Source organism: Psittacula echo (assembly GCF_963264785.1).
Source record: "Psittacula echo genome assembly, chromosome: 5".
In the NCBI taxonomy this organism is placed as follows: Eukaryota; Metazoa; Chordata; class Aves; order Psittaciformes; family Psittacidae; genus Psittacula; species Psittacula echo.
This window is the reverse complement of record NC_137739.1, coordinates 43,351,633-43,373,664: the sequence shown is the minus strand read 5'-3', so window position 1 is coordinate 43,373,664 and position 22,032 is coordinate 43,351,633. Positions and strand designations below refer to the sequence as shown.

Below are 22,032 nucleotides of genomic sequence, written 5' to 3'. Positions count from 1 at the left end.
GTTAATGAATGCCAGCAAATGTGTATCTTGTGGTCACTTAAGCATCAATGATGGTAAACTTATGGTCTTACTAGCCATTCTTTGTTCAAGTGAATTGAAGATGTTTAGTGGGTTGAGTTAACAAAAAAGTGGATGTCACTGCCCATGCACTGTGTATATTTGAGTAAAGACCTCTACAAGAATAAAAGGAGTTTACAGGAGGGCTCATCTTGTGTTGCAGTTCAAATAATTTTTGTAGTAATGAGTGTGTTACAGAGAATAACCACTGAGGAAAAAGCAGAAAACAGAAGAATCTGCTTTGGAGAAGAATTAGTGAGAGCTCTCTGAGGTACACAGTTAGCTGGAAAGTGGCTTTGAGCAAGGCTGTTGGGTTTTTGCATGGTTACCCCTCACCCAATACTATATCCAGAGAACGAGAACTAGAAAGGGAAAGCTGTCTGGTTTTGTAAACAGCTTTGTCACAACTGAATACTTTTTGACCATGTCAATATATGTAGCTGTAGAAAAAAACCAGCAAAGTGTTTTGGCTAATTGTAAGAATAAAATAGCATCAGAGGAAATGCTGATGGTTGGTTTTGCTTTCTTAAAGTTCCTAAATACTCTCTAAATCAGGAACATTGCAGAGAAGAAACAATGCATAAAACTATAAAATAAAATGTTTAAGTAATTAGTTACATACCCTTAATTGCATCATCTGACATTTTTGTAATATACTTAGCTGAACTATTAATAAGGAATGAAGGAGAAAGAAAAGCAATAGGAAGCTAAACAGATGCTAAAATTTCTAGATTTTACACATGTATTATATTTACATAAATATTCAAAACAGAGGTCTGGCAACTAAGTTTTGTGCCTAAAATGCACAATGGTCTGTCTTAATTGGTAAAAGTCTTTAGTTCTTTTATATTTTTTTTTAAGAATATAAAGGATTGCTTTTTATTAACACGGTATTAATATGATCTAAAATTGTATTTTCTTTTGCTTACATCCTTGTTAATCATAAATTGTTTGAGAGCAAATTTTATTGGCTGGATCTCTGCCTCAAGGTAGAATTGAATTGAAAACTGAGTTAATTTTCCAGAATGAGATGTGGACTTTTTTTTTTCTGAAGTTAGACAATTCTGCCTACCTTTTCTCTGAAACGTTCAAACACTGTCTTGGAATTGTAACATTTTGTTATAAAGGACATTTTGTAACAGTTTTTTTTACCAGGAATTTAGCTTTCTACATTTACTGTGAAAATATTTTAAAGTTTGTTCAGAAGACTTGAAAAAAACTTCAGTATAGCACACTCTGTAGATCTGTCTATATTTAATGGGTTTGTTTCTTGAGTGTGTAGCCATCCATGAGCATTTAGAAGTTTGGGGGGGAAAAATAGGCATTATTTTAGTCTTTCTCTGTGCAATATTTAATGATGAAGTAGCATGTATTTTTCCTTCCAGATCTCTCCTGCGTATGCAGTAAATTATGGTTACTTTTTAAATTGATTTGTGGCTTGTGCTGTATTTACTGTACGCTATTCAAGGCATGTAGGCAAAATCATTTATTTCCCCATATTTTTAGTGCCTTGAAATGCCATATACAGATAATTTCTCTTTAATTGTTCAGAAAAGAATACGTGGGCCATGCAGTTAAAAGGTGTGTCATAAATACAGTGTACATAACTATGCTGAATTTGATTTTTATGTCCTTAATTCTAACTTTTACTAATTCGAGTGTGTTTGACTTTCAATTATATTAGCATTGTTCTAGCACAGGATTTCGTATATAAAATATCTGTGTTAGTCTGCACATAAGTCAATACTTTTTTTAAGCACTACTGAACAATTCCCAAATGATAGAAACAATGATTTTGGGGAGTAGGTTGGGAGACATCTGTAAAATACTCCATTAGAAACAGGTGCATAAATCATTAATAAAAAAATAAACTGTAACTGAACATCAGAAATACAGTGCTGGAAGGTCTCTTAAAGCTCATATTCTGCAGTAAGGGAAAATTCAGAGTATTTAAACTGTCCTGAAAAGTTGACTGGCTTTGTTCATAAGAAGTTCCAAACACAGTGATTTGGAATAGTGCATAACTGCTTAGTTAGGCTTGCTTTACACTTAAAATGCAATGTTTTCAATGGAATTGTTTTGAAAGGAATTCCGAAGAGATATTCCTTAACTAAAAATATAATCATATTCAAGTGCAATTGAAAAACTGCAGTTTTACGTAAATGTGTATAATTATGTTACTTCAGATGTATTATCTCTAGTTATTGATATTACTATTGCTGAGTGCTGTTAATGGCAGTCTGGTTCCACCTTCCCAGGTAGGGAAGATGAAACTTCCTCCGTTTAGTGAATGGCTTGTAGCTGAAAAAGAAAACCTGGCCCATTAAATTATTAATCTTTTTTTTGATAACTCAGTATACTATTCTGCCTCTTGATACTGTAAACCTAGGTATTGGTTATAATCACAGCTCCAGTTAGAATTATAGAAGCATAGAATGGTTTGAGTTGGAAGGGATCTTTAAATATCTTCTAGTCCAACCGCTGTGCTGTGATCAGGGACACATTGCACTAGACTAGGATACTCAAAGCTCCATCAGACCTGACCTTGAACAGTTCCAATGACATGGCTTCCACAACTTCTCTGGAAATCCTTTTCCAGTGTCTCACCACTGAATATTCACGGATATGTGACTCTGATATTTCACAAATAACAACAACAACAACAAAAGAATATATCAATGTTAGCTTTATAAAGAGGACATCATTTACTGTTCCTCAGTACTCATGCATCAGGCTACTGTGTGAACTTGTGTGATTTCAGCTGAGCACGTTCTGTCTTGTGAACAGTGTCAGAGGTCTCAGTTTATGCACTTTTCTGCTCTATATCAGTTTGAAGAATGTCTCATTGTCTCTGAAAGCAGAATCATTCATAAAACAGATGAAGGTAAGATTATGTCTACATGACTACAAACATAAAACTTGATGTTTTTGTGGAAATAATTTAAACACATGAGAGTCTGCCTAAAGCTTCTGATTACTAAATACTTTTATTCTAGGTCGAGTACCCAGAGCTGTAGCATCTGTCAATCAGCATTTACTAGCATCTGATGACGTGGTTAGCTGCTGCTTGGATTTAGGTGTACCCAGCATTTCATTCCGCATTAACGGACAGCCTGTACAAGGAATGTTTGAGAACTTCAGTATAGAAGGTTTTTTCTTCCCTGTTGTAAGCTTATCAGCAGGTGTAAAGTAAGTAAAACTTAATTTTACTTGTTCTCTTTGCTGTCTTTTCACACAAAATATCATCAGGGAGACAGGAAACTACAGATTTCTTTAGTGATGACTTCATTTAAGGGTGAAATGTCAGCCTGTTACCAATTTGACCAAGTCACAGTGTCTGAAAATTACTATTTTATTTGGTGACCAATGGGAAATTGATTTTGTCTCATTCCAATTATCATTGAAAAAAACCCCACATTAGGAGCACAGCACCACATTTGGCACTAATTAAAATTCTCACTGGCTTTCTCAGCAAGAAGTAAAATACTTGAGTCATCATGAAAACTGATACTTTATTCACAGTAGGAAACACAAAGGACTGATGAGAAGCAGTTTTGGAATCTTGTTACTAATATTGCCCATTTGTACCTGTTTTGCAGCTAAAATACTGAGATTAGAATTTACCATTTTCAAGCTTTGATTGTTCTCTTTAATTAATTCAGAAAATCTTCTGCAAATATGAATCTCCTTAAGTGACCAAAATACTTGTGTTATTAGAAAATCAACATGACAACAAAAGACTCTTACACTGTTGTTATGACCAGTTTCTGTTTAGTTCATCTTAGAGCATCTTATTTCTAGTATTGACAAGTAACAATTTTAGGAAGGAAAGGCATAAGAATAATTAAAGAAAATTTTTCAATAAGAATGGTTGAGATTTTTGTCTTTTGTAGGTTGAGCATGATTTCTGCATAAAACATGGAGAAGTATGAAAATTTTTCACTGTGAAAAGATGTTAATAATCTAGATGTCCGTAGCTGCCAGAAACTGCCAAACTTAGAAAAAATAATCAGGAGCTGAGTAAGAGATTGTGATGCAGGAGTGAAAAAAAATATGAAGGGCTGACTTTTATTTAAAGGGGTGTTTCTCTTATAAATTTCTCTTATAAATTGAGAAATGAAGGTTTGATATGGCTAGAATAGCCAGTATATAGCTTTCATAAGTGAAAGAGAACTCATGTTATAACTAGTTCTTATAGTTAGAAATTGGAAAAAAAAAATTTTTTTTTTCTCTGAGGCAAAGTAAATCAAAGAATTGGTTGTCTTTGAGCTTTTCCTTCTACTGCCAATACATAAGTACTTTGAGCATCTCAAGCTTAAGAGAACCTAGCAGGTGAAAATACTAACAGAGACCAAACAGAATAAAAGAGGCTGGGAAAGGGCTTAATAAATCAATTTTCATTTATTCTCTGAGAGTGTCCTTACTATGCAGCTGCATTAGTACAAGGGCTTTTGAAAATGTTCATTAACTTTTTCTGTAAGAAATATGTCTGAACTTGTGTAGTTATTTTTCTTCATTCTTATTTGATGTTTGTGTATTTTGTGAGAAGATTTTCCCTTGCAATTAATAGTAGCTAATGGCAGTAGTAGGTCATAATGTCGTCTTCTGTGTCTGTTAATGTGAGAGAAACAGTGGATGTGGGTAGGTGATGGTGTTACTGATGTGCTAGCCTGAATGCTTGGTAACACTGGTGTTTATCAACACTTGAAATATGCAAGTATTTTTGTAAATGCTGTTGAAATACATGTTTAAGTTTCTAAACTATTTATTTATAATGGTGGTATATGTTGACTATTTAAGAGTATAATTTCTTGGTTTGAAATTTCACAGAGTTCGTTTCTTGTTTGGTGGTCGTCATGGAGAATTTAAATTTCTGCCTCCGGCTGGCTATGCTCCCTGTTATGAAGCATTGCTTCCAAAAGAGAAGATGAAACTGGAACCAGTGAAAGAATATAAGAGAGATTCTGATGGAGTGAGGGATTTACTGGGTACAACACAATTCCTCTCCCAAGCTTCGTTTATCCCTTGTCCAATAGACACCAGTCAGGTATGTTAAATATGCAGTAACAGGATTGTAAAATATGTCTTAACAGAATTTAAATCAAAAATATGAAATCTAAGCTTGCTTGCCCCCTTGCTAAGCAATTCTTTGTGTGTTGTGGTGTATTTAACTGAAGTAGTTGAACTTGGATCTATGAGGTTGGTTACTGGAACTTTTTCTTATTTGTGGAATTGTTATGCTTTTTTCTTAGATTGCTCTTCCTTTTCATCTTGAAAAGATCAGGGACAGACTAGCTGAAAATATTCATGAACTGTGGGGAATGAATAAAATAGAATTGGGATGGACATACGGCAAGGTATGTTTTGGATGTCCTGTGTGGGTATAGTCACCTGTATTAGGTTGTCTCCTACTAGTAAATCTGGACTTGAAAGTTGAGTGGAGTATTTAATGGTGGTCTATATGTTACTAACAAAAGGTGAACATGTAAGCTAGCAGGAGACAGTGATATTAACTAGTGATTAGAAGGCAAATATGGAATATAAATAAGGTACATATTTTAGCACTATTTATAATTACTATTTGTAAAAATATCTTAATTGAGAACCATACTAGCTATACCAAGATGGAATTCTACTAAAAGTCATATGAACGGGGAGTAAACCCTCAACTACCTTTTTGGTTACTCTAGTCTTGGGGATCAACAAGCAAAAAGTCCATTGTGGAAATTCACTTCTGTTGATAATAGAGGCAGGGTTTTGGTGACTTTACTAGACATTCAAATTCCTCAAAGCTCAGGTTTCTTACTTAATAAGTTACAGTTAAAGTTTATCAGTATGACGATCCCTTATAATATGGTATCATGTAACAGCTTGAAGAGAATAAGGCCATATAGTCAACAACATTTAAATGCATATGACAAGGCATTCCCTTCCCATGGATGTCACCAAATTAAAAAAAGTTAAAAGGTTAGGCCAAGAATATTAAATTCAGAATACTATATTAAATTCAACAATTAAAATTGGTATATAAAATTATGCAGAAAACATGAAATAACTATATTTTTTCTGATGTTACTGGTTATGAAGTAGCATTATGAAGTGCATTATAAATGAATCATGGGAAAGTTCATTTAGATAATGATGGTTAACTGTCAATAAGCAATACAAATTATATTATTTACAAGGTCCTCATAATTGCAAATTATAACTTATTTTTTACTGTGATTCTGGCTTCAATCTGGTATGATAAAAGTACTCTTTTCTGTTGCTTTGTTTCAGATACGGGATGATAATAAAAGACATCATCCTTGTCTTGTGGAATTCTCAAAATTACCTGAGACAGAGAAGAATTATAATCTACAAATGTCAACTGAAACTCTAAAGTGAGCTTGAAATTTAAAAGAAAATAAAATTGTTGTTGGGTTTTTTTTTTAAATTATTATCTTTATTCAAGCACTTCATACTGTTGTAAGATCTAAAAACATTAGAATAGCTCTGTCAAATTGTGTTTTGCTAACTTTGCTGGAAGTTCCAGGGATACATTCAGAGCAACTTAAAGTCTTGTCTCTACAGAGACAGAAACAAAGAAACACCAAATCCTGTTGGTTTTCATAGAGTGGGGTAACTCTGAAACCACAGATTTGTACTTTTTTAGACTTTGAAGGTTTTATTTAGTGTTTCTAATAAGTCAAAATATTTGGGCTTTGTAATTCCATTATTTTAAATTGCTTCCCTAGTTTTAAATATCATTAGTTCTGTAAACCAAAAGAAATGTACAAAATAGGTGAGCACTCTAATGTTGTGTTTCACTACTGCCGTTTTATTTATGTTGGCAGAACCCTGTTGGCCCTTGGATGTCACATTGTTCATGCTCATCCAGCAGCTGAGGAAGATCTTAAAAAAGTCAAACTTCCTAAAAAGTATGTACTTTATGATAACTATTATATATTTTTTGCAACTAAAGTATACTAATTAAACAAGAACATGGTAAGGTCATTTAAAAAATACTTGATAAGAACCACATATTTCATACGGATTTACAGAACACATGGTTGGTCCATTACCTTGCCTGTGGTGACGGTTGACTGTCAATACTCTGCATTACATCACATGGAGTGATTCACAGAGACACAAATAGTCATACACTTAAACCATATGTAAATATATCTGTGTTACATGATCTTAGAATAGATACTGCAGAGTTAAAAGCAACATTTCACTGCTTTTCTATCACTTAGCAAAGAACAGTACATGTATAAGATGGTAAACTGATCTACTTGAAAAAGGATATATCATTTTCCCATTGCTCCTTTGCACCTCTTCTTCCCACCTCTCCAAGAAAATGCTTGTTCAACATATGCACATTTCCAGAGACATTATTGATGCATTTTTTAAAGATGAGAAAAAAAAACCAAACCAAAACAAAAAAACCTGTTCTTATAATGTTGCACATTTCTAGGAAATGTACATAATTAAATTATTGCATAAAATACAGTCAGGTTTTTGCTTTAATTTGGTAGCTAAACTATGAGTATTTAGCTATAAGCCAAATTAGGTGGATGACATTTTGCCTTTAAACATCCTTAAGTTATCAGTAATAATCATCCCCAAAGTGACAAAGATTAATTAAGGATTACATTTGTATTTTTGTGTTTTCTGTGAGGATTCTGTGGTTTTCTTGGGACAGATTGAAGCCCTGTTCTGCAACAAAACTTGAAGACAGAAATAGTGATTTGGATATCTGCCAAATCGCATCAGTTTATCAACCCATAAGATGGCTTTTTGCTGAAACACCTTTATCTACAAGAAACAAAGGTTTTTAAAGAGAGCAGTAAAATAGATAGTTCTATGATATGTAGATGCTAATCTTGATTCAGTTGATGGCATTAAGAAAAAAAAAAAAAAAGAAAAAGAACCTTTTCCATGTTTCATACAGGTCCATCATAATACTCTTTTGATACTATTGTCTTCAATAACAGAACAAGTCAATCTTAATTTCTGATTCTTGTTAAAATAGCTACTGCCCACATGAATCATCCTAACAAATGGAAATTATCTGTTTTGAGGAAGAGTCTGAATATGTAGTCTTAATACTATCTGAAGGTATTGGAGAGGGTAATATCTGCTAATGAAAAAATAGCCAAACTTGCTATTCAATGAAAAAGTGGAAAGAACAATAGTTAAAATGTTTTCTTCTGCTGGAAAAATGGTACGTCAGTCTTTACAGATTAGTATATTAAAAATATCATACTTAACAATGCATGTAAAATAATTTCATAAGTTGTCATGCAGATCTTTAAAAAAGCAATTACTTGAAAGATTTAAAATAGCAAATATAAAATTAGAAAAAGAGTACTCATTCATAAAAATCTGTATTTTTTGTGGCAACTATTTAGGGATGCACGTGCAGATCAGGGTCACATTTAATTAGATAGGGTGGAAGCAGGTGGAAAATGAGTCTCTGCTAGAACACAATTTATATCCTTGTCAATGACCAAAGACAATGCAGGATTTTTGCAAAGAAATGGGAGAGTAGGAGACTGAAAAGTGGAGAAAGTGAACCCTATGGATGCCGCATAGAACACTTTAATGCCATCAGTGGAGTATCTTGACCCTTTTTTTTCCTTCTTTGACTTACAGTTACATGATGTCAAATGGATATAAACCTGCCCCTCTTGATCTTTCTCAAGTGAAATTGTTACCTTCTCAAGAATTTCTAGTTGACAAACTAGCAGAAAATGCACATAATGTGTGGGCAAAAGACAGAATAAAGCAAGGATGGACCTATGGCATTCAGCAGGTGAGGACTTCTTTAGCTGCATTGCATTAGTCTGGTAAATTGTTGGACCTGCATGGTTGCAGCTGCAGGAAGCATGACACCATATTTCCATACTTCTTTTTCATTCTTTTCTTTAGATTTTTAATATTAACAATTTGGGCTTGCCTTCATAGAACTCTTCTTCATAAATATTGTTTTTCCTCCTGTAATCTTAACATTATTTCAGAACACAATCTTTCATCATACAAAATCTTTGTGATGTTTAAACAGTTTTCTTCTTGTTTTTTTTTTATAACCTTTTTTTAGGATCTTAAGAACAAGCGTAATCCTCGGCTAGTGCCATATGCATTATTAGATGAACGTACTAAAAAATCAAACAGAGATAGCCTCCGTGAAGCTGTTAGAACATTTGCAGGCTATGGTTATAATATTGAACCACCTGACCAAGAGATAGGTAAGTACTTTCTATAAGAATCATGCCATTTTTTTTTTGCCTCAGTGCTGGGAAAAAAATCATAAACCATGGAAATAGGTAGGGGAAACATAAGATATGAATAAATAATACCATATTTTTGCAGTGGACTTTAATGAAAGGTACAACTATACTTTGCAAATTACTTGTATATTATTTAGATATATTTTTTTAAGATAGATTGTAGTTAATGACATGATAATTCTAATTTCCATGATTTTTAGATTGAAGAAAATCTGGAATGTGAGTGGACATAGTGGTTTTCATTGGATCTAAGGAAAGAAAGAAAAAAAAAAGTGGGATTAATTTAAAACATTTTTTTATAATGGTATGTAGATTTGGTTTGACTACTTCAAGTCAAACTCAGTTCTTAAGATGTAATCAAAGAAGCGCACCAACTTCAAGAATTTTTCTTTATTGATATCAGGAGTAGAAATTTGTTTAGACTTTTTCTTCATATTTGCTATACCACTGTAATTTTTGACAAAAAACTAAATTGAAACAAAACTTATTTGAATTTTTTTTTTTTTTTTTTAGTCTAAATGTATTAACTTGTGTGAAAAAGCATTTTGTCTACTGGAATACTGCATTATTGCATTGGATTGTAATGCATGTAGTTGTCTTAAACTTCTGTGGTTTTCTGTAGTCAGTTCTGTGTTTGGGGCCCTGTGTTGAGTGATAATTTGAAATATTCTGATTCTAAATAGCAGAAAACCATGCATCCTGTATAGGATGTGCTAGCCTCTGTATGCTTATTACTGTTAATATTTTTGTAACATTTACTATGGAGTTTCTTAAACATGCAATGGTAGATAATGGCTGTTTTCAGAGATAGAAAATACTGGGTGCAGATTAAAACCTGAACAGTGGCATTTATAGTTTCCTCTAATTATAAAAGGTGAGATTTTTTTCTCTGTTTATTTTTGCAGCTGACCAAACGGTGGAAAAAGTCAGCATTGACAAGATACGATTTTTCAGAGTAGAACAGTCTTATGCAGTGAAGTCTGGAAAGTGGTACTTTGAATTTGAAGCTGTGACAGGTGGAGATATGCGTGTTGGCTGGGCCAGGCCAGGCTGTCGACCTGACATAGAGTTGGGAGCTGATGACCAAGCATTTGTATTTGAAGGAAGCAAAGTCAGTACATCTCTACCTTTTTTGACCTATGAAAAGGCTAGGCAGAGAACTACAGTGTAGGTTTTGTCTTATACTCCAGCTCAAATACTCAAATAAATATGTCTGAGCTCTGTTTCACGCTGGATAGTATCTGCCTTTTTGTTTTGATCACTGAAATTATGCTAAAAGAGGTGGGTTGGTTTATATCTATCTTCCTAAGATATACCCAACCAAGTAAAGAATTCTGTTGTAAGCATAATCATGCTACGTCATTCAATTCCTTTTTTTTTTTTTTTAATTTAAATGGTGTTTTGCAAAAATAGATCAGTTTCTTCAGTGACTAGAAGAGAGAACTACAGTTCTGTATTCCTTTTTCTGTCTTTTCTGCCTTCTGCACATTCTTTCTTCCCAAACTTGACTCCTAAAGGACTGAAGGGATGATAATGACATTGCCTATAAGAAGTGGAATCCAGTGAATAATGGTTATCATCCATGTTCTAAATTGCTCTTTGCATATTAGAGTACCTTAGTCCTTCTATGTGAAATAACTAAGATAATTACCCGAAAGCCATGATCAGTACTTTTTGTATTACTTTGAGATCCAGGAAGGTGAAATATTTGTTTGACATTTTGTATTTTATTTTTTAATTTTAGCACAGTGTTTGTTTACTATTTTATTTTATTTATTTATTTATTCCTTTAGGGCCAGCGTTGGCATCAAGGCAGTGGATTCTTTGGACGAAGCTGGCAATCGGGAGATGTGGTTGGTTGTATGATAAACTTGGATGACAAATCAATTATCTTTACTCTGAATGGAGAGTTGCTTATAACCAGTAAAGGTTCAGAGCTTGCGTTTGCTGACTTTGGAATAGAAAGTGGTAATTTTCTTGTTATACTTACATGGTTATGAGAAGGCAAAGCAAATCAAACACAGAAAAAACTAATCTCTTATGATGGCTTAGTGAACTGAGAAATAATATTTTACTGATGTGTAGTACAGTCTGAAAGCTCACATTAACTTAAAAAAATATTTTAAGCATGCTTGTGGCACAAATTAATTTTCTTTTTTTCCTTTAACCACAAGTAGATATGAATGGGATTTCAGCAATCAGAATCTTTGAGCCTTGCTAGGCTTACTCACAGGACTGAACTTCAGCATAAGAAGTGGTAGTAAGAAGCACCTTGAAAAATTCCCAAAAGCTGAACGTGTAGTCTCAGATTATTTTACTGGAGCATACACATATTATGTTCTTGCTTGTGAAGGACAAAATTGAATACTATGTGGCGGAAGTCTGTACCAAAAGAACAAAACTTTGCAACATAAATTGAGCCCGATTTGTGATTTGTTTTGTTCGTTTGGTTTGGTTTTTTTCTGTCCTATTCATGGCTTATCTGCATTTCTTCTTTTCCTTGGCTATTTTCCCCTCTTCTGTTTTTGGCCTTTGCTTTTTTCAAGACTAATATCTACATGACTGCATTGAAGGCAGCAGGGAATATTTTCAAACTGCTTTATTGTTTAGTTGACATTTACTTCTGAATCGTATTTCCTCCAACCAGTAGTATCTGAAGTGTAGCAGAGAAAAAACTTCTCCTTTAGAGGCTGAACTGTTGGCTTTCCCCTGAACTTGTTCCAAGTTCTATTTCTAGAGAGATAGAAAATAATTAAACAGCCTTTCATCCCTGTCTATTGGCTGCTATAGGTGTATGGAGACCAAAAAGGTTCAGTGATTAAAAAATGCCAGCATTAAAAAAGTGTGCATTTGTCCATCATGATTGATGATGGGATAAAGGCTGGCAACAAATTTAAAGTTACTGATGACAAACTATGTTTTAAACAGATGTACTGAGATATCTGAACCTCCTTTTGAAATTTCAGTGTCCTCAGAGAGCATACTTAGTATTTGTTAATAATTTTAATCTAGCCAAGGATTCTTTCCAGCATCTAACTCACTCTATAAAAGCATGTTTAACAGTGTAAAAATTAAGATAACTGATTGTTCTAATAAATGAATAACTGACTTGAGCAAATCTTATTTTTTCAAATCTGATTGTCCACAAAACTACTTCTCGACTTTTTTTTTTTGTCTTTCACACAAATCTACTACTGATTACTAATAACAGTTGTTAAACTGGTTTAATGTTTAAATAAATTGAATAGTATGTGTAATGTCCCTTCATTGCCTAAATCCTCAGGGCTTTTTGTAGCAATTATATTTAACTTAGACATTAGTATTTAAGGTGGCTTTAAATCCTTGCTACTGTCATCACTTCATTGCATTACGTGCAGGAGCTAAAGTTTAGCTTGCATTAGATGGATCCAAAATAGAATGCTTATGTTCTCCAAATAAATTACTATTGGGATTTTTTTGTTGTTGCATTGTTTTTTAGGTTTTGTTCCAGTTTGTGCACTGGGTTTATCTCAGATTGGTCGTATGAACCTTGGAATGGATGCCAGTACATTCAAGTATTATACAATGTGTGGCCTTCAAGAAGGTTTTGAACCTTTTGCTGTCAACATGAACCGAGATGTTGCTATGTGGTTTAGTAAACGCTTACCAACATTTGTCAATGTGCCAAAAAATCATCCTCACATTGAGGTAACATTACATGTTAGGGAGACACCTGTTTGTCAACTGTTTGTTTAGCAAGCTGAGACATTAGACCCTTACTAATACTTACTGTCATCAGATAGTTTGTCATATAAATCTATTAAGTCATTCATAGATAATTCCAGATGATCTTGTCTATCTTCAACTTCATTTATGCTAGTATTAGTATCCATATGGATATACCTATCCAGTCTATTATGTCTTATTTATGTTGTGGTTAGCTACTTGAAACATGCTGGTTGTGATTTCTTCGAAACATTTTTTATATTCTGTCTTACTTTTGCTTTTAGTTTTTAAACTTCCTCTATTATACATTTTTCTTAAATATCTAAAAATTGTTCAACTGAATTCCGCATCACTTAAAGTAATAGAAGTGTGAGCTACATAGAGACTGATTTAGTCCACTTCCCTAAAACAAGGGACATTTAAGTATACCTGTGTTGTCCCTTAGTGATACCTGTTTCGTTCATTCTTATGATGCAACAGTGACAGGAATTCCACAACTCTCTAACTAATCTACTTTAGAGCAGAATAATATATCCTAAGTTTTGTATAAAATATTCTATATTAATATATTCCACAATTATATGTTTGAATTCCTGATCAGTATTTATCTTTACTGTAATCCCTAGGCTATTTACTGTAATTTAGGAGTTTAGCCAATTATTCCGTAATACTTCGAACATTTCCTTCTCAAACAAAATACACTTCACTGAATTTCAACTAAATTATCTCAGGATTTTTCTCAGTTTATCAGGATTATTTCAACTGTATTCCTCCCTTTAAAAGTTTTTTAAATGCTCCTTTCACTGAGATTAAAACATACTCAATTTTTTAGCACAAACAAAAAAAAATATCAGCCTCAAATTTCATAACAATCATTTGAAGGAATCTAATTAATATTTCCTCTCATTGTGATGGAAAAATGACTTATTCTTGTGAAGCATTTTTTCAGAAATTGTTGCCCTCAAAGTGAATTAATAAATTCTGTACTTTTTTTTTTTTTTTTAAATGCTATTTGGAACAACTTCCAGACATTTACTGTAGACAGGAAGTACTGAATCTGTTGCTTCTGTTGCTCTTCAGGCTAGTTTCCCTGTCAGAGAAGAAAGTTTGAAATGGCTTAATTGTGAAAAATTTGACTGTTCAGTTGTCTCATCCTCTAGTTAATGAAAAATTGCTTAGTGAAAATTTTCAGCATTTTTCTTGAAATAGTATTATTTTAAAACTCTTTCTATTATTTTTAGGTGTGGAGAATTGATGGAACCATTGAGAACCCACCTCGGTTAAAAGTTATTCACAAAACATTTGGCACACAGAACAGCAATTCAGACATGATATATTGTCGCTTGAGTATGCCCATTGAGTTTCACTCATCATTCAACTTCAGCATGGGTGTGGAAAATGCCTCATCTGATATTTTCCAAAAACGGTTAGGCTTGGTTTTAGTTACCCCTATTTCATGCTCTTGATATAAATGTAAAATGTTCTATTATTGTACACTCAAGATTTCATACTTGGTTTTGAGCTAAGCAGACAGTAGCACAGGATGCATGTTACTGCGATTTTTTTGTTCTTGGTGGTTTTAATAAATTTAGAACTCTGCCGAATGTTATATCCAGATAAGACAGAACAGTTTTCTGAAAAGGTACATCACAGAGTTTACAGTTACTCATTGTTAGGGAGTTACCATCCTTTTAAAATCATTGGGATTTGCAAAGCTCTTCAGCCACGCTGGGAAACCAGCTCAAGAGTTTTTGCCCACTGGATTAATTCTCATCTACAGTATTTTTCAGTAGCTCATTGTTACTGGAAAAGTGACTAATTAATGCAAAGAAGAAAAGATGGTAGGACAGATTTTTCAAGATATCTGGCACTACTAAGTTCAGCACCTTCCAATGTTGCCTGCATCTGAAGTGAATTGATACAAATTTGTCACCATCTCTCTCCACCTTAACTGAAATCAGTTATGTTGGGTGTATATTTGTATCCTGTACAGTCTTTGTGTACTCAATTTACTAATGCATGGTCAGTACCCAGCAAACATGAGTATACTCAGTCTAATATTTTCCCCTACTATTTTTTTAAAACTAATTTACTGATGTTTCTTTATCTTTAGAAAGCATAGCCAAGAAATTGCTGCTCCCTCTACTACAGTAAGTAAATACATTTTGATGATTAGTTCTTCTTCCTTTATGAAGTAGATTTAGTTGTGGCAAGATGTTCATTAGAAAATGATGTGTTGAAAGAAGCCTTTTTAATAATTTGCAGTGATGTAACAATTTGTATAAATAACAATTCCCAGAACTCTATGACTTGTGGCATAAACCTCACAGTCTTAAACCATTAGTGTAGTTTTATTGTTTTGTTGGGTTTTTTTTTTTATTTATAAGCATTTTAAATGACTTATTAAAAAGTTAATTTCTATTATTTATTTGATATATAGAAGATATTTTTAATCAGTATTTGAGTATTCCTTGATACAGTAATTTAGATTTCTATTACTAATATGTTCTTTTCCTCTTTTCAGTATTTTTATTCACTACGGATATTTGCTGGCCAAGACCCATCCTCTGTCTGGGTTGGCTGGGTAACACCAGACTATCATTTTTACAGGGAGAATTTTGACCTAAATAAAAATTGTACAGTGACAGTTACTTTAGGTGATGAGAGAGGCAGGGTTCATGAAAGGTATGGGTTTGTTTATCACTTACTAAGAGTGTCTTTTAATACTGTTGCTCAAAAGTGAATTATTCACAAGCTTGATGATGTTTTAAACACTAATTTAAACTAATGAGAAAATTGATTATGGAGTAGGAGTGTTCTTTGCTTATTTATATGTGAATGTGTTTTACATAGATTCATTAAAATGAGTATATTTATCATTAATGTTCTGTTTGAAATAATAATTTGTATTGCTGCTTTCTTTTAACATCCATATTTGGTAACTGTGGATGAACCTGTTACTTGTTTCAGTGTCTTGTATCAGCACATGTAAGCATGTCAAATTGTTCCATAAATAGAAAAAGGTAACATAAATAGAAGTGCTTATAGTCTGATCCCTTACCCATGATGCTTACATTATTGAAAAAAAGGGAGTTTGTTAATGAGGAAATATAAAAATTATAGTGGCACAAGCACCTTTGAGGATGTCTACCTGTTATTCCGTTCAAAAGTACATCTTTACTGAATACTTAGCCAAATTCAATATGACCTATGATTTGTTCTTGCTGTTCTTTCAGTGTGAAACGCAGCAACTGCTATATGGTTTGGGGAGGAGACGTAATTGCCAATTCCCAGAGATCAGGTCGCAGTAATGTTGATTTAGAAATTGGATGCTTTGTTGACCTGGCTACTGGAATGTTGTCGTTCACAGCCAATGGAAAAGAGCTTGGCACTTGTTATCAGGTATTATCAGATTTTCAGGAAGCTATCTACTAAGCTGGTCATTTTGATGCTGTTATAATTGTTTTTTTTCCTTGTTCAAAAATGTGACTGAGCACTATATATGTGACAATAACGTGTTTTACTTTTTTTATCCTGTTTCATCCCTCCTTTTTTCTCTCTTTTTTATAAGGTACATTTTTCTAACTTCTTACAGTTGTCTCAGCTGTTGGGGGAGGACTGTTGATAGATCTGTTCATAAAACTAGAACTAGATCATAGAATCATAGAATGATTTGAGTTGGAAGGGACCTTAAAGATTATTGAGTTCCACCCCCTCTGCCATGAGCAGGGACACTTTCCATTAGACCAGGTTGCTCAAAGCCCCATCCAGCCTGGCCTTGAATACTGCCAGGGGTGGGTCAGCCACAACTTTTCTGGGCAACCGGTTCCAGTGTCCCACCATTGTTACAGTAAATGTCACCCTCATAGTTCTAAGGCAAGAAACCCCCACAAATCTGCAATACAGATAAAACTTTAATGTTATTTAACTAAATTTAATGGAACATTGTATACTAACTCCATTGAAAACTGTTGAAAAAAGTATAGCCAACACTTCATGTAAAGTTACAATGGTATATTGCAACAGGAGTGTTACATGAGCGGGTGAAATATTTTCCAACTTTTCATTATTTCAAATAATTTAAATTTTTGCTATGTTTTTCAAAGTAGTGAAAATAGTCTTCTGTAGTTTTCATATGCATTTCTTGAATATTCTTACCATAAAATAAAATCTTTAAAATACTTAATCTCTCACCCAAAGTGCAGCAAATGACTGATACTTGGCTGGTTGAGGCTAAAAGATTATTGTTATAACCTTATAACCATTTGCACTTTTTAGTTTTCTTAACTGAAGTAGAGGGACAATGTTTGTATGCTGTTTTCATTCTAAAATGCCTACAGGTCAACATATTGAGGAGAATAAATTAATTTGTGTAGTTCTTGATCTAACTATTGAATACTAAGGTGATATTTGGAAAAAAAATCAACCCCTTTATAATAGAAATGTAAATGAAAGATAGTATGTGTATGTATATATAGGTATTTGAGATTTTGTCATTAATTGTCAGGCCAATGCTAAGGTATGTGTAGCAGAAAGGAGATCTTAAATATTGGTTTACAAGATGTTTTATTTTGTTCTGAGTTAGTAATGGTTTTCTGACCTTCAAACAAGATCAGAAATTACAAATTCTATTATTATTACTAGGAAATGTCTATCTTTGGTCAGAGTCTGAGACTTATGTTGTCTCAGTCAGATCCTTTCAGGCTTTAATGAAATAAACCCCACATTTTATTAGTAGTGTCTTTCAGTCCAGGATACCTTTTGTTTCTGGATTTGGGTTTGGGTTTTATTACATGTAAAAAAAAAAAAAAATTAGAATGTGCATACCTGTACTTAAATTATTTTGTCTATCCTGATAGTCAAAGTTCTGAAAAAAAAAAAAACCAAACACCAAAACCAAGCAAACAAAAAAAAAAACCCAAACCCACAAACCTATTATGCATACAAGTTTTTTTAGTATGTGGTACTATTTTACATTCATTTAAGCTATATTGTATTTTTTAGCTGTTTCCTCATCTAAAAAATGACAGATTTTTTTATTTCTTCTTCATGACTTTATTATTTTTCAAATCTTTTTAGTTTGCTGTCCTCAAAGTTAGAAGTTGCACTCCTTCACAGCACAAGTATTGTAATTGTACTTAGTGTGCAGAATGTATATGCATAGTACACAAAAACCACAATGATATGAACAGAATATTTAATTCAGCTCCTGAAATTCTTAATTGTTTGTATAGAATGTACCTTTTTTTTGCCACCCTGGAGCATTGAAATCTTTTTCATAACATGCCATTTTATAAGTATCTTTTTAATTCTTCTTTTCCTGGCAGTAGGGGTGGGTGATCTTGTAGAGAATTCTTCAGAATAAACGGGTATTACTACTCTGATATGTACTTTGAGTCGAGCTGTGGAAAAATCAGGATAACATAGCTGTCAAAAAAAACCCTAACCTGAACAGACACTTTAAAATGCAGCACTGTGATTCAGTGTGATTCACTGTAATTTTCATAAGACTGCAGACAAATGCTGAGCCTGGAAATATAGAGATCATTGAAAAAATTGCATTCTTGTACTTTTGGAGTATGGATCAGAAGTTCACTTACCTTCATAGGAAGTAAAGATTTGCACTATCCTTACCAAAAGATGCTCTCTCACGCTCGTCTGACTCCCTTCTGGTTTCATCTCTGAGATTTTTTTTTTTTTTTTAATTAGCTTTTTGGGGAGTAAAATATTTTGTCCAGCATAAAATGTAAAAGAAAAAAAATCTAAAAAATGTGTGGTGGTCTGAAAAGCTGTATTCTACTCAGGCTGTGTTGGGGGGTGCTTTTCCTATAACAGGAATCAAAGGATGTAGCTGGAAAGTGGCTAGATTTTTAAGGAGCTGCTCTAGAGTTAGAATCGCTGTTGAGAGTGCATAAAGCAGTAGACACATCTGCCTGAAAGTTAGGTGAGCCTGTAAAGATAATTAAATGCAAGATAATTCAGCAAACAGTTTACTATATTAGAAGTGAACTACAGGTAGATGCTAATCAACACTTTAATACAATGTCTGCAGTTACTTGATACTGAAGTGTCAACTGTGTAGTATTTATTATATGTCTCATAACATTTTGGGAGGAGATTCTTGTTGCTTTTTTTAATTTCTTAAATTTTTTAATCTCATTTCTCTTCTAGGTTGAACCAAACACAAAGCTTTTTCCAGCAACTTTTGTACAGCCCACAAGCACTAACTTGATTCAGTTTGAACTTGGCAAATTAAAGGTACAAAATATTTTCTATAAAGGTGCTACTTTTAATGTTTATTTCCACAGAAGTTCCTGTTCAGTTGAATTTGTTTAGGAAGGTTGAATCAAAGGTGTGACTTTTTATTTGACTTCTACATTTACTTGCGTAAATGTAATTATTATATGAAATGAATTGTTCAACAAATCTAAACTGTGTTTGTCAAACTAATGTTATTTGGGGAGAATCCTGTAAATGTTTGGGGGTTTAGTGGATTTTATTACAATAACATATTTCTATGAGTTCTTTGCTATCACTAAATTATACTTCCTTTGGGTTTTATAGGTTTATTCATGATCAGGTGTTATGAAAATATATAAGGAAGATATATAAGGAATATAAGGATATAAGGAAGAAATTCTTTGCTGAGAGGGTGGTGAGGCACTGGAATGGGTTGCCCAGGGAGGTTGTGAATGCTCCATCCTTGGCGGTGTTCAAGGCCAGGTTGGATGAGGCCTTGGATGACATGGTTTAGTGTGGGGTGTCCCTGCCCATGGCAGGGGGGTTGGAACTAGATGATCTCAAGGTCCTTTCCAACCCTAACTGTTCTATGATTCTATGATTCTAAAATGATTTTAATACACTTGTTTGTTTCAGAATACCATGCCTTTATCAGCAGCGATTTTTAAAAGTGAAGAAAGAAATCCTGTTCCTCAGTGTCCCCCTCGTCTTGATGTGCAAACAATTACACCTGTTTTATGGAGCAGGATGCCAAACAGCTTTCTAAAAGTAGAAACTGAGCGTGTCAGTGAACGTCATGGGTGGGTTGTACAGTGTTTGGAACCTCTGCAGATGATGGCACTACATATCCCAGAAGAAAACAGGTACATTGGGAAGAAGCTACAGTGACTTGATGTGGACCAAATGTATTGAAAGCTGATATCTGGATGTTAGTTAAACCTGCCTTGGAGAATATTTACACTGGAGCTGATGAGAATTTATCTGCTGTAATATCCTATTTGTGAAATTTAAGTAGATACAGGAGGCTGAATAACTCTAATGCCATGTGATGACATTGCATACACAAAACGACTGATTTTATTTACATTATAAAGTAATATCTTAAATCTCTAGGTCTTTAAACATAGAGATTTTCTTAGCTTGAAAAAAAACCCCCACAAATAAAAAGAACGTGCAAGTACAGCTTTGCTGATTTTTTTCTGTAATAAAAACTTGTAATCTGTTCCTGTTTCATCTGCTCTGAATTAACATGAACTAAGTTACGTTCTTCTTGACAAGATCCTGACTTTCTTAGATTTTTGTTAGATTTTATCCTCAGACTGAGGATAATAAAAATGTATCCAAGTATCAAATATGGTAACCAATGACAAATAAAGTATAAGCAAAATCATGGCAGAAAGGTAGTCTATCTGCTGTACTTTCATCAGCTATTTACAAATACATTTCTTACATAACCAAGCCCTAATTTACCATAGCTTCCAAAGAAGCTTCTCTTACATTTTTCTTTTCTTTTTCTATGGGGTACTAATTGTAGATAATCTCATCAAATTATTACCACCATTTACTGTGGTTTAGTGACGCACATTAAGTCAGTATCAACTTTAACATTAATGGTTTAAAGTGGAACTGACCAAAATGTGCAGACGTTATAAAACTTTTCTTTTATAAAATTGTTATTAATGGAATTGACTGGTGTTCTGTTTTCTTTATTTCATAACAGATGTGTTGATATTTTGGAACTATGTGAACAAGAAGATTTGATGCAGTTTCACTACCATACTTTAAAACTCTATTGTTCAGTTAGTGCTCTAGGTAACACTAGAGTTGCTTATGCACTTTGTAGCCATGTGGACATATCTCAGCTGTTTTATACAATAGATAATCAATACTTACCTGGACTCCTACGTTCTGGATTCTATGACTTGCTAATTAGTGTTCATTTGGAGTACGCAAAGCAAGCCAAGCTTATGATGAACAATGAATTTATCATTCCAGTTACAGATGAAACTCGAACTATTAAATTATATCCTGATGAAACAAAGAAGCATGGATTACCTGGAGTGGGGCTTAGTACTTGTCTGAAACCAAGCTTTAATTTTTCTACTCCATGCTTTATTGTGACCACTGAAGAACGTCAGACATCCAGCCCAGAGATACCGCTTGATACACTCAAATCCAAGGCCATAAGTATGCTAACAGAGGCAGTACAGTGTAGCGGTACTCATATACGAGACCCTGTTGGAGGACAGATTGCTTTTCAGTTCGTTCCTGTCCTTAAACTGATAGCAACATTGCTCATAATGGGTGTTTTTGATGATGATGATGTGAAGCAGGTACTGCTTCTCATTGATCCCACTGTGTTTGGAGATCACAAGGAACAGACAGAAGAGAGGACAGAGAAGGAAGAAGTTACACAAGTTGAAGAAAAAGCTGTAGAAGCTGGGGAGAAAGCAGTGAAAGAAACAAAAACTCCCTTGAAGGGCTTATTGCAGACAAGATTGCCAGAATCTGTTAAGCTTCAGGTGACCATTTAATATAAGTGTATCACAAATGTTCTACTGTTGATGAAAGAAAGGTAGTGCTTTCTGTCTGTTCTATAGTTTGTTAAATTTGAAATCCTGAAGATTTTTATTCCTCTTTGCCTTGTTACCTAACATTAATAACCAATTTTTATGTCAATGCAATTTTTTCTATATGTATCTACACTCAAAATAGATATGCAAATACTTATTTAGTAGGTGTATTTTAAAAGAGG

The 22,032-nt window shown here is 33.5% G+C and overlaps 1 protein-coding gene across 1 annotated transcript in view; it reads left to right on the top strand.

Moving 5' to 3' along the window:
- RYR3 (ryanodine receptor 3) overlaps nt 1–22,032 on the top strand; it is a gene marked incomplete at its 5' end in the record, with an annotated part of 224,891 nt that overhangs the window by 89,161 nt on the left and 113,698 nt on the right. Inside the window, 17 exons of the mRNA XM_080618062.1 lie at nt 3,054–3,246; nt 4,888–5,104; nt 5,310–5,414; nt 6,337–6,440; nt 6,894–6,977; nt 8,698–8,857; nt 9,143–9,290; nt 10,238–10,443; nt 11,126–11,300; nt 12,811–13,019; nt 14,279–14,463; nt 15,151–15,187; nt 15,562–15,722; nt 16,274–16,439; nt 19,209–19,295; nt 19,914–20,140; nt 20,998–21,799. Of these exons, the coding sequence (XP_080474188.1) occupies nt 3,054–3,246; nt 4,888–5,104; nt 5,310–5,414; nt 6,337–6,440; nt 6,894–6,977; nt 8,698–8,857; nt 9,143–9,290; nt 10,238–10,443; nt 11,126–11,300; nt 12,811–13,019; nt 14,279–14,463; nt 15,151–15,187; nt 15,562–15,722; nt 16,274–16,439; nt 19,209–19,295; nt 19,914–20,140; nt 20,998–21,799 (3,266 nt within the window). The remainder of the gene's footprint in view (nt 1–3,053; nt 3,247–4,887; nt 5,105–5,309; nt 5,415–6,336; nt 6,441–6,893; nt 6,978–8,697; nt 8,858–9,142; nt 9,291–10,237; nt 10,444–11,125; nt 11,301–12,810; nt 13,020–14,278; nt 14,464–15,150; nt 15,188–15,561; nt 15,723–16,273; nt 16,440–19,208; nt 19,296–19,913; nt 20,141–20,997; nt 21,800–22,032) is intronic.